Raw genomic sequence first — 13,364 nt, 5'->3', positions numbered from 1 at the left:
AACAATTTTAATTAAAATAAATAAATATTTTCAATTAGATTTTTTATGTTTGAAATACACAGTAATGCTGGTAACTGTAGTAAATAATGTTAAGAAAAAATGTTAAGATCCTAAGTCATAAGAAATGTTGAGTATAGTGTCTTCATTCAAGACATATAACTTGCCAAGGTTTGTTTGCAGTATAATGTACACGAGTGTGTGTAAATGTGTTAAAGTGAGATTACAGTTGATAGTACTGAGAATCTCTATAGATTTTTATGTGGTAGTTGTTTGATGCCTGCTGCCTGAGCTGACTGTAGACTGAAATCGATTAAAGTACAGGTGCAGAGGAAGTTAAGAAGGTATGTGTAGATGTAGACAAAACGTTTAGAGAAGCATTGTGACTCATACCTTAAATTATATATCTGCCTTTGATTAAATAGCCAGTCCAATATATATATACACTATAAACACCTATGAATAATTTATCCAAATGAAAACATAACTTGTGCATGCCTCCTTCTGGCAGTGAACCAACCCGGCAGATTCTCTCAGTTGATTTGCTCACAGATAGCCTAAGGTCTCACCCCGAGCTGTGTTGTTCTTATTTATCTAGTGAATATTTCAAGGAACATTGGAATAAAAAATTGAATTATGTTTTAAAAAACAGAGAAAACTGCACCTCTACTTTAATTTAAGGTCATCTTAGTTCTGCAACTGACATTTGGAGATGTTTGTCTTAAATGCACATTAAAATGTTTTTGTTTGTCATGTAAACAGATGGCTGACAAAACAAAAAGGGAAAACCAACATAAATTGCCATAATAAGGTTTTAAGTTACTACAAAGCTTAATTTCACCTTGGCATAAATTCTACAAATGTCTGAAACTGCACTAAAGGGAGTGAAAACCATTGTTTTCCCATTGTTAACACCGCCATTGTTAACATTTAACAAAATGTTATCTAGAGACTTAAGTGGGTTCAGAACTGATACCTATTAAGGCCATATGATTACATAATTTTATGACCTCTTGTACCCTGAAGCTGAGATATTGTCATCCTGGATGAGTCCACTCTTATCAGGACAAATGATAGGATAAAGGTGATCCAACAGAATAACTGTTTTGATTTGCATGTGACCCTTTCCTCTGCAGAGAAAAGAGGGACCAGACAGCTCCGGCAAAATGCTCCCACTGCACAAAAGGCGAACAGCACCTACCTCAGTGTAGGGGTCTGTAATTTGTGTCCATTCTCCCACACATGCTCCCACCCACTTGGAATTTGAATTTGGTGAAGGATGACAGTCAGTAGGACTCTGAAGGACTGTGGCTCTGCATGACTGAAATCAGATATGCAGAGGGGTGTATACACTGCAGTGCCAGTCTGATCATGTCTCACATTGACATTCTCAGTCATCTGAGGACCTGTTGCTTTTTCATATCACACTACATATGAGCATCGTGGTCACTGAAAATGTGCTTTGACTATTACTTTCATCCCTGTTTACTGATTTCTCTCCCATAGACTAGTGCATATCTGCCCACTTGGCCTGGGCATTGATTAATTGTACCATGCCCACACCTGTCTGGAAGCATCTTGGTATTTCTTCAAGTTTTTCCCTTAATTTGTTGCCCGTCTGTATATGCATTATCAACACACATGTGCATTTGACTTCAGGATTGCACAATCTTTTGTCTCACATTCATACATGTACAAATGCACTCGTTAAATACCCTTTTGTGTGTGTGTGTGTGTATGTTCCAGGCTAAGCAGTCTTTGGCTACGCTCACTAAGGACGTTCCTAAGCGCCACTCTTTGGCCATGCCCACAGAGGCCGTCGTCAATGGCAACCAGGAGTGGGTGATGCATGCAGAGCTGCCTCTAACCGCAGCCATACGGCAGAGTCAACACAGCCTGTACCACACACTCGACAGACAGGGTACACATACACGCACACTAAAGTGGAAATTACTGTGAATTTTCTACATTTTTCCATCAGTTATATAAAGTTCGAACCAAGTCATCTGGAGTGCTTTGATTGAAATACTCCATTTTAGATCAACTGACATCATGTGAGACTTGACCACAGTGGTGTTTATTAGAACCAGATACGCAAGGGGATTAATGTTTCAAAAACTACACTAAAATGACTTTTTTGTGACATATTTGTTTACATCACAACCCCTGGTTCCTGTACAGAAATCGATCAGTAAATATCTTAACACTGAACAATTTCACTTCTAATCGCTCTGAGTGACTCTGTTCACACTTTAAAAATTGTATTATGTGGAATGTATGATAATTATCAGAACACTAATATTATAAACAGTCACACATTAATATATGCCAAAGATTACACAGCCTGAATTATGCACTCAGGTTACGTATGCACACATACAAATGCACACACAATCAAAAATATAATGTGTCGTTCAGTTGAACATTATATTATAGGCACATGCTACTGTATGAGGCACAATACAGGAAAACCCTTTAAAGCTTTTAACCCAGCAGGATTCCCTTTTGGTGCAATGGACTCGTCCTGAAACTGTGTGTTTGTTTGTGTGTGCCTCAGTGTTAAAGGCTGCGCCCCCGTGTGTATGTGACATTGATGGAGTGTGTGTGGCACATTCCTCGGGCAGTCTGAGACTCAGCCCTTGTCACTCACGGCAACCGTCACTGCTGTCAGATGCCTCGGCTCTGGAGGGAGAACGATCATCCACACCATCTGAACTTAACTCTCCACGACATAGAACACACTCCCTCTGCAATGTGAGATCAAACACACAACACACACAGGGAAATCTAGTCAGTGTGCAATACAAATTAACAACACATAACTCACTTTTCCCTGCAGAATAAGAAAGCATATAATAGCAGAGAACACACTCCCTTAACGTTGTCAGAACACTTAATCACTCGTATTGATCACGGTGGAGCTTTCACTGTCATGGTGCCTCATAGAAAAATAGTACTTTGTGCTTATGGCAGCATTTTAGTCTCCTAACGTTTGTAGACCTTGGATTTGAAGCCTTTTTACCACAAACATCATCTTCTACTCATTTAAACATATTGGATGGTGCTTTTTTGCTCCAGAAAGTATGTGTTAGTCATACTCTAGTCACAACCACTACCCACAGGATGCTGTTGGCTGGTTTTTTTAGGTTGTGGACTGCTCTCAGTCCAGCAGTGAAACTGAGGGTTCTAAAACTCCAGCAGCACTGCTGTGTCTGATCCTCTGGCACCAGCCCAACACACCACCACATCAATGTCACTGCAGTGCTGAGAATGATCCACCAACTACTCTGAGGTGGTGCTGTTGAAATTGGGCTACCAATTTATGCAGGCCAATATGTCTGTTTTTATAGAACCACATAGTGCACCTATAAGGTAATAGAAGCTGAAAAGATGGACAGAAAGTCTTAAGATTAATGATACAATAATAAAGCTCATTCAACTTTTCTCTGATCTGTTGTTATTTTCCACAGTCTTTAGAGGACCTGGAGGATCAGAAAAGGAGGAAGAAGAAGGAGAAGATGGGTCTGGGCTCGCTGTCACGTGTCTTTGCCAGAGGAAAGCAAAGGAAGTCTTTGGACCCTGGCCTTTTCGATGGTACCAACACACCTGACTACTACATAGAGGAGGATGCTGACTGGTGATAGAAACAGAGAACTTCTGACCTGTGTGTGTGAGAGAGAGTGAGTGAATGAGAAAGAGGGACAGAGAGAGAATGTGTATGTATGTGTTTGTGTGAGTATGTGGGTGGGTGTGAGTGAGAGAGAGAGAGACAGGTCGATCCTCAGGGGAGTAGGTGTTTGCTCCTTCTGTTGCTGCTGACTACATGAGCACAAAATAAAAGATAAAGAGATCCTCAGTGGATTTGGATCTGTCGAGTCATGAACCACTGCACATTTCCTAACGTCTTCATCCCCCTTTACATTGACACTGTACTTGCTCTGGAAACTTGAAGGACTGGTGGATTTGTAAATAACAAACCCATCATGGTTCACTCTGTGCTTGTAAATTGTCCATTGTCCTAAAATGCCTTTTGTTTATTTTCTTTAACCAAGTCTGTTGTCTGTGGGTCATTGACTGACCATGTTTGTTGAGTGGGTCATTGTCTGACCATGTCAATTGAGCCCTCCTTGCTGGGAAATGACAGGCTGCAGGAAGCTAGACAGACATGAAACATTTAGAATTTCTCAATAACATCACACAAACACACATACACACCCACACACACGCAGAAAGAAAAGAGAGAATGAACGCTCTGAACTCCTTAATATCAATCCTTTAGATCTCTGCATTAAAAAAAAAGCCAGTGTACGCTTTAAAAAAGTAGTCTGTGAGAAGCTTCTCATTTTGCCTGCCTTTCCTACAGGAGCACTCTAAACTGCCACTAAAATACTTACATTTGTAAGATTGGAAGTTTCCCCTGAATGCTGATCCAGAACCAGTTTTGTCAGCACAAATAACCTCTGGGTCCTTTCTGCACAATTTCAAATCTGGTATAAGATCAGTAACTAAGGGAAGCTTCCATTCTCCTCTGCCTACCTACAGAGAGGTGTCATGGAAACGGCTGTCTTTGCTGCTTGGCAGATGAGCTAGGATTGTCAGTCTATGACAAAGCCCCTATTTCCAGCGTCTCTGAACTTAAGAACATATTTGTTTCTTTTGTTTCACTTTATTTGAATTCCATGTTTGTGTAAATGTGAATTCTGTAGATTTAAATTAACTCTCAGTGGAACAGTCAGACATCGTATATGGCCAAAAGTCTGTGGACATCTTCTGTATTCATATTGTGGATATAGACATTGACATGCGCATAATTTGTATAATTTCCATTAAAAAGCCTAAAATGGTACAGCTGCACATAAGCTGAAGTTCTCCATATTCAGTGCTAAGTGTCTGCTAAAGGGGTATAGAAACACAGCATTAGCGTGTTAGCAGCGTAGCTGTGTTCACTGGAGTGATGTTTATGATCCACAAGTAATTGTCCAATATTAGTTTATTGCCACACTACTGCTCTCATGATTAATGCTATTGGTTTTGGAAGACATTTTGGATGAGACGATGTCCTCAAACCTTTGGCCATATAGTATACATTTGAATAGTGAAAAGCCTCTACGGCTGTCTGGGGTTAGCTGCATCTTAGAGATATGAAAGGCATGGAAACAAACATTAAAGAATAAAGTATTTTAAAATAAAACCTGTGCAAATGAAAGAGGGTGAGAGCTCTTTGCATGTGTGTGGTTTGGTGTGAAAGCACTACACCTCCCAGAGCAGTCGAGTTGTTTTGTCTCCTTCTGAGGTGAAAATAAGCTGCCCTCAGTTAATCATCTCCATCTCACAGTAACACGTGATCTCTTAATTCACATCTAATACTCTAATACAAGTGACAGTGCTGCGTGCATGTACTGTGTCCCTCATGTGTTTATGTTCTCTCCAACAACCAAGGAATAGCATCTTAACAACAGGGAATGTATTAATGTGATTTTTAATCAGGTAATATTTTGAAAGAATAGTTAAAACTGGAAATAATTTAGTGTTAGACCTCTTCCAAATATGTCACAAATATCAGTCAGTTCTAAATCATTTTTGATCAATCTTTTGTCTGTAGACATCCCTTTATTTAAATATTCAGTTTTGCATGTACAGCTTGTATAATCTTCATAGAAAATGGAATGGGATGCTTTCAATGCCACGCGTGGGCAGCAGGGGTATGAAGCACCTCAGGGCTGGAACAGTGAAACTGTTGTATGGGGTGACGGAGCATCATCTGATTCTCTGGAATGAGTTAGAAATGAGTTGTAATCATCCAAGTGCCAGACTTCACTACCCAGTAAACAAGGAACGATTCTGGACGTTCAAACTAGGTCTAAAAATTGTCAGTCCATCAAGGACATTTTAAACGTCAATGGACGTCCAAAATGCATTTTAAATAGGGCTAGCAGACGTCCTCATTTTTATACTTAAAAATATGTCCGGGCGACATTTCACAAACGTCGGGGATTTTGTTTTTCTAGAGCTTACATAGAACTTCGAGAAACGCTTCGTTCACAAACTAGTCCCGCCCTCCCCTACTCCGATTGGTTCGCTTGAGTGAGAAGGGGGCGTGGTGAAGTAGCCTAAAATCTTCGGATTGGACGGTCTGACTGTAGAGCTGCCGTTATTGGTCGATAACCTTCTCTGTAAACATTTAATTGATCAGTCTGCACGTCAGTAGTCGACCCCCCCTCACCCCCGAGACGTGTCCTCTTTTTCACCATCTCAGATCTGATCACCCTATTTGAAATAAGTCAGTTATTTCGGGACCAATTAATAACGTGAATGGACGTCCAAAATTCGTCTAATAGTCGTCTTTTCAATGTTTGTGTTTGGACGTCTTTTCAAATTTCATTTTCAAACTTAAGAAAATGTTGATTAGACGGCAGTCATTTCGTTATTTCAACGTTGAATCAACAGTTAAATGTATACTGGGTAATACGCTTGTGACTGAATGCCATCAGATCCTCACCGAGCACACCTTTTTTCCAAGAGGAACACTACCTATTAATGCCTTTAATTGTAGATGAAATGTTGGAAGAGCTGGTGTCCACAAAATTTGGGACATATTAGGTATTTGCGAAAGCAGAGGCGACAGATTAATATGAAAATTTTAATTATATCAGAGACTTTTTGACAGAACAGATGTTTGATTGAGAGGATAAGTACGTGCTGCCATCTCCTGGTGGCATTATATAAGTTCAGTCCCCATTACTCCCAGTGTGAAAGTGCCTTTGTCATTTGAATTAATATTCCCTTTCTTTCTTAAATATACACATATTGTCTCCTACCTTCCATCAAAAGTTCCAGAGTGTGATTTCTGCAGTGCTGAGCCTGGAGTAGCAATGACAGAGGTCCTGTTCTCCTAATTACAGGTCAGCGAAGCATCACAATGATTTTGAAGCTGTAATTTAAGGTAAAATGTTATGTAGTGTTCCTTTAAACGTGACTCTCCAAAAAAAAAGGTCACACACTAATAATTAGTTCAACAGCCGTGCATTTATTCTTGGCCAAGTTCTTATTTTAATGACCGGCGAATGACGGCCATACTTTGATCCTTCTAAAACACACTAACATCTTTTCAATGACCAGAGGATACACTTCCTAAGATGTTTAAGCAGTTACGCTACTCACTGCATCACTTACGTTGTGCAACCCAGCTGTGTACTACACACTAATACTCTATGGTGCATCCTATTTTTTAACATTAACAATATGCCTTTGGCAAGTTAATACAGAAAATATCATATAATTAATATAATATTAACATACTGCTCCAAACAATGTGCTCTAGAACAATGGACTCTCATGAATGAATAGTTAGTAAAAATCAGTCTTCTATTTTGTGATCTGCTTTTGCAGATTTCCTAGCCTAGTAAATATATGTAATATTTTTGTATGTTTCTATAGGCCTCAGATCATAGCTGTGCTCTTAAAACCTTTGTCAATAGTCTTGCCTCTTTTCCCTACATGCCCCACTCCAGACTCAGACAGTCTGTCGAGCCCTGTGCGTCTAAGTGTGAGTCTGTCCGACTGTGAGGAGCAGATGGACAAACTTCAGCAGGTGGAGCTGGCGCGGACAGTGCCCATGTCCCGATGGCGAGCGGGCACAGTGCAGGCCTGGCTGGAGGTCATTATGGCCATGCCCATGTACATCCGCAGCTGCGCAGACAACGTCAAGAGCGGCAAGGTCAGAAACCCCACAACTGTTTACGCACACGCCGTAGTTATAATGTAACATGTGCGTTTAACTGTTATAGAAATATTTTAATATGTGGGCCTATTGTACCATATATATACCATAGTGCTGCTTCCAAAGAAGATGCTGAGGCAGGCAGCAGGTTTTCCGTTGCATGAGCTCTTTAATGATTTACCAAGACTGACAAGCTAGGTGTGGTGTGGGATACCAACAAGACTGAATACACTTACCATTACACCCTTAATATAAATAATTTGAAGTCAGAGAGAGACAGTTTGTGTTGGTCGTCTCACCTCCACTGCATCAGTGCTTAGAATGATCCACCAGCAAAATCATACCTGCTCTGTGGTGATCCTGGAGTGGTCCTGACCTTTGAAGAACTAGTGGATTACTATCTGTAATTGTTGAACTACAAAGTCCTTCTGTGTGAACAGTGGAGCTTATTAAATGAACAATGAGTGCAGATACAAGACACGTGTTCCTAATCTAGTGATCGTTCAGTGTTTGAGTGTGTGTGTGTGTGTGTGTGTGTGTGTGTGTGTGTTAGGTGATGTTGGCCTTAACTGATGCAGACCTTGGAGCTTGTTTGGGAATCAGTAACTCAATGCACCGCAGAAAACTTCGTCTGGCCATTGAAGACTACAGACAGGCAGAGTCAGGACATGGGTGAGTCAGGACACACACACACACACACACACACACACACACATAGAGTCAAATCCAAGGTACTTCTTTCCTTGTTCACACAAAAAATATGAATGTCATAAACGTACCACAAGCCATTCATCCCTTTTGACTGTAGCTTTAACACTCAATTTATATCTGTTTTGGAAGAATTGAGGAAATGTTTTTCAATAGAAATGTAAAAAATTTACAAAACCAGAGGCAGAGAAAGCAAGCCAACATTTAAAATATTATGCTGAGTTCATTCTATTATTATTATTATTATTATTATTGCCTTTCTTTGTTTTTTTTCTCTTCACACCTCATTCCTCACTTGTAGCTCACTGTAGTCAATCTGACAACAGCTGCTGAAAAATATTTTATTTATTTAAATATAAATATTTATTATATAAAGACATCAGATTTGAATTCCATTCTACATATGGAATAGTATCTATGGCAAAAGGGCTAACACCTCTCATCAGGCTGACTATAATGTTATCTACTTTAAACACAAATGTGTTCAACATGGAAACACCCAACAGGTGCAGGTCCACCGTATACAGTCACAAAGCTGTTTGAAACAGCTTAATACAAAGTGTGTGTGTGTGTGTGTGTGTGTGTGTGTGTGTGTGTGTGTACTGTCAGACTATCAAAAGCAGCTGATCTGGACCACCACTGGGTGGCACAGGCATGGCTGAATGACGTTGGACTGCCACAGTATTCCCAGTTCTTCCACACACACCTGGTAGATGGACGCCTACTGAGTACACTCACTCGCAGTGACCTGGAAAAGCACCTGCATGTGTCCAAAAAGGCCCACCAGAGCAGCCTGCTGTTGGGAATACAACTACTGCACATGCTTAACTTTAACAAAGAGGTACATAAGCACTCTGCACATGAGCATCAACCAGATATCACAAACAAAATGTCTTTTGTGTGTGTGTGTGTGTGTGTGTGTGTGTGTGTGTGTGTGTGTAATTTATACCAAGTCTCCCTGTTTATAGTCAATGTTAACTCACTCACTAGATGTTCCCCAATCACATAATGCTACTAAGTGGAAATGTGAAGGCAGGTTAACTGGCATCTTTGTAAACTGCTGCTAAAACTACATCATAGGACAACTCAACAAAGCTGGAGGAGAACCCTAACTGCCTGATTCGCTTATGTTAACTAACAGATGACTGTGTTGGCTAGTACCACACAGTAAATGCCAGAGGGGAGCATCATATCCAATCAGAGAGAGAGAGACCATTTCTGCTCTCCAGGACTCTGCCATAGATGGCTGTGGTTTGACTGGGAAATGCCATTTGATCCTCACGGGAAAAGCCAAATGTTCATGTTTCTAAACAAATAGGGGATATTTGGTCTCACAGAGAGTTGAAAAACAAACACATTTATGCAGAGAATTATAGCAATAGTTATAGTGCTGAATAATATTGTATACCTGTTTGCAGATACTGCAAGCAAGACGAGTCGACTGTGAGGGTCAGAACACCGACCCTATGATGTGGAGCTGTCCGCGTATAATTAAATGGCTCAGAGACATCGATCTGAAGGTATATTCTTGGTACACGTTAAGGAAACACAGAAGAAAATGGAAGGAATGACTACTTGTATATGAAGACGTGGAGAGGGATAGAATTGGTCTCAGCTCTGAATGTGTGTTTGCAGGAATTTGCAGACAATCTTCAGAACAGCGGGGTTCATGGTGCTGTCATGGTGCTGGATGCTTCCTTTACGACAGAATCTATGGCAACGGCTTTAGGTATCCCTGGAAACAAGCACATGGTCCGTCAGCACCTGAGTGAAGAAATGAAGGCTCTGCTCAGCTCTGCAAGGTGTGTGTGTGTGTGAGAGAGAGAGAGAGAGAGAGAGAGAGAGAGAGAGAGAGAGAGAGAGAGGTGAGAAGTGAAAAATGCTGAGATACTGCAGGTTTTAAAATGGACACAAACATAACACTAACATTCGTCCCAGTGTGTCAAAAACGTTGAGATTGTGGCTGATCCACACACAGAAATGGATTCTCTCTCTGCAGTTTTCACAAGCTTGGTGTCCAAGCCCAGGATTGTACTGTCTGAATGGTGTTATCATAGGGTTTCTTCTTCTTCTTTTTAGATTGGGCCTTGAGCAAGAAGTTGAGCCTTTGGGAACTCCACCCACTCTGTCTCGTCAGAGTTCTCTGAGACGCTCCACCATTGGTCGCCAGGATGACCAGCTATCATTAAGAAAACTTACAGCCAAGGTGTGGCTCAGAGTTATTTTTTTACATTACACTGATGATCCTGACCTTTTAAAACCCATTTAATGCATTTTAATCCCTACATTCATAGGCTACAATTGGAGGACATGTTACTACTATGTACAAAGAAATGGTTAATTCATTGAGACCAATGGCACATTTAGTCTAAGTAGGAACCAGTAAGATTATAATAAGTAAATAAATTAATAAGTATAAAATGGTATATAGGGCGACATAGTGGCACAGCAGGTAGTGGTGCAGTCACACAGCTCCAAGATCCTGGGGTTATGGGTTCCCATCCCGCTCCAGGTGACTGTCGGAGTTTGTTGTGTTCTCCCTGTGTCCACGTGGGTTTCCTCCCACAGTCCTAAAACACACGTTGGTAGGTGGATTGGCGACTCAAAAAAGTGTCCTTAGGTGTGAGAGTGAATGTGTGTGTGGGTCGCCCTGTGAAGGACTGGCGCCCCCTTCAGGGTGTGTTCCTGCCTTGCACCCAGTGATCCCGGGTAGGTTCTGGACCCACCGTGACCCTGAACTGGATAAGAGTTTACAGACAATCTTATAAAACAATGATAACAATAAGTTTAATAATAAAAAACACCCAAAATTTGCATTCATTTTTAAAAGTAGTGTACACAGACTGTAAGGTAAGAAACTATTTGTTTGTGTTTTTATTCAGTTGAAATACACAATGTGTAATTGAAATTTGTCATACTAAATTCATGGATGAGGGTGGTATATTCAGAATGAAATGTTTTGTTGTTTTAAATTCAAACAAGCTGAGTTATTGCTTGATAAGTGAGAACTTGAAGCCTTGACCCGACACTGGTGCATTAGTATTTAAGTAGTTTGTTTAATCTCTTTTGCCTGCTAGTGGTCATTGCTCTTCACATAAACGGTTCTGTAACTGAGATCATTTTTGTAGTGGTTAAATTAAGTAATTTGTAGGGGTAAGTTTTTAAGATTCATCCTATTTTTCTTTCCTCAGCCTCCAGTAAGCTTTAGCCTGAAGAACCTCAGTGGGAAAGACCTCAGTTCCCAAAGCTCCAGCTCACTGCAGAGAGATGGATGTGAGGAGAACACCAGTCCCAACAGCCAGCTCTCTGCCAGTCCATCCCCTACTCCAACGCCTTAATGAAAAACTGACAGGATGTGGTGGAAAGCACTTTTGAAATCAAGGGTTTTAACTAAGTTGAAACTGCACTTTTAAGCTAATGGACATTTTTGTGGAGATGTTTGTGTGTGTGTGTGTGTGTGTGTGTGTGATTGTCATTAAATGTATATTTGTACTGCCACGGTTGAATTTGCACACCTATAAAATTTGTTACACATCAACTTCATGCATCAACATTGAATAACAACGCATATAAATATAATGAAAGACTGTGAAGAATGATTAAATATTGCACATGCTTCCATTTGTATATCTATTGCTACTGCATTAAAAATAAGCCAAACATGCAATATGATAATTGTGGCTAATGAGCGTTTCTGTCGACACAAATTAATCTTAGTCTTTTAATAAGGTTTTGTGGGATTCTGAACACAGTCCATTAGCAGTTTATACATTGATCATATTACAGTCTTTGTTACAGGATTTTTAAAACTTTAATATACAGGATGTCCATTTTTCATTGGTTGTCTTTTACTGTGCCTCAGAAGACTGTTTAAGTGGAAGTCATATCTTTCAATATCTTTGTACCATGCCGTCTGAAATGCTCCTTATAACTTAACTGCAAACGAGCAGCACTAAATAGCTTAATGCTTAAGAAGTGGATATTTGTAAATTAACTGTACAGGGATGACTGGTCAGATTGAATGTTCTAGCTGTAATTTAAAAATATAAAGGATTTTTTAACCCAATAAAGTCACTTTAAAACTAGCCTAGGCTTCATATCTGAATGGAAAAAATAAAACATCAAAATGGACAAAATAATCCTGCTTTGATCTTTATAATATGTCATGTCCCAGGTATTCATGGTAACGTCTATGAAAATTACTAAAGTATTTACAAAATTCTTACATAAAATTAAAAAATCGATTGTGGATATTCCTCCCTTGCAGGGTAATAAATAATACATTGTCGTCTCCTTTTTTAATCAAGGTCCAAAGTTTTGAACTGTGCGTAGAATTACATAATGTACAACTTGAGTCTCAAGTGACATGACTCCATCAGCCCTAAGAAATGATGCTGGGAGTAGCAGAGTTAAAGCGCTCTTTAGAACCTCTGCCCTGCAAGTACAGAGCCATGACTCACCGGTACAGCAACACCACACCTGCTCATAAAGCTAGTTAAACATTGCAGGATTCCCAGCACAGCAGCAAAGCTATGATTTAACTTCAATTCTGATAGTAGATATTATTTTCCAGAAGCAGCCTGATAATACTGCCCCAGAGCAGCCGTTTGGTTATTGTGCTACCAAAACAATGACTTGCAGTTCTGTCAGCTATCGTTTCTTGAATTTAGATATAGTTACACAATTAAACCTTATTCTGCAGGTGCAGTAGATAATGAAACAAAGAAAGAAGGAAAACAACCAAAAAATAAACCCCATTCACTTTTCTTCTTTACCAGATAAGGGCAATAAGGTAAGAAACTACTATCTGTATTGCTAGATACTGTTGAATATTAAGGTTCTCAATAGGACCTTTGCCACAGAATATTAAAACAAACAAACAAAAAAAAACATTACAAAAAAACATGGTCACTGGGTAGTTCTTGCTTTTTTTTGGGGG

The 13,364-nt window shown here is 39.9% G+C and overlaps 1 protein-coding gene across 2 annotated transcripts in view; it reads left to right on the top strand.

Annotated features, from left to right (window-relative positions):
* The window catches only part of kazna (kazrin, periplakin interacting protein a), a 47,012-nt gene extending 34,461 nt beyond the window's left edge, over window positions 1–12,551 (top strand). For both annotated transcript variants that reach the window (XM_066644715.1, XM_066644716.1), the window contains 10 exons: window positions 1,744–1,918; window positions 2,555–2,751; window positions 3,468–3,591; window positions 7,509–7,714; window positions 8,271–8,389; window positions 9,035–9,266; window positions 9,844–9,945; window positions 10,061–10,227; window positions 10,505–10,631; window positions 11,617–12,551. In XM_066644715.1, the coding sequence (XP_066500812.1) occupies window positions 1,744–1,918; window positions 2,555–2,751; window positions 3,468–3,591; window positions 7,509–7,714; window positions 8,271–8,389; window positions 9,035–9,266; window positions 9,844–9,945; window positions 10,061–10,227; window positions 10,505–10,631; window positions 11,617–11,763 (1,596 nt within the window). In that variant the 3' untranslated portion in view covers window positions 11,764–12,551. The remainder of the gene's footprint in view (window positions 1–1,743; window positions 1,919–2,554; window positions 2,752–3,467; window positions 3,592–7,508; window positions 7,715–8,270; window positions 8,390–9,034; window positions 9,267–9,843; window positions 9,946–10,060; window positions 10,228–10,504; window positions 10,632–11,616) is intronic.
* The last annotated feature ends 813 nt before the right edge of the window (window positions 12,552–13,364 follow it).

The sequence above is a fragment of the Hoplias malabaricus genome, chromosome 14, assembly GCF_029633855.1.
Source record: "Hoplias malabaricus isolate fHopMal1 chromosome 14, fHopMal1.hap1, whole genome shotgun sequence".
NCBI lineage: Eukaryota > Metazoa > Chordata > Actinopteri > Characiformes > Erythrinidae > Hoplias > Hoplias malabaricus.
The sequence above is the reverse complement of the archived record's forward strand: the minus strand, read 5'-3'. Positions and strand labels throughout refer to the sequence as shown.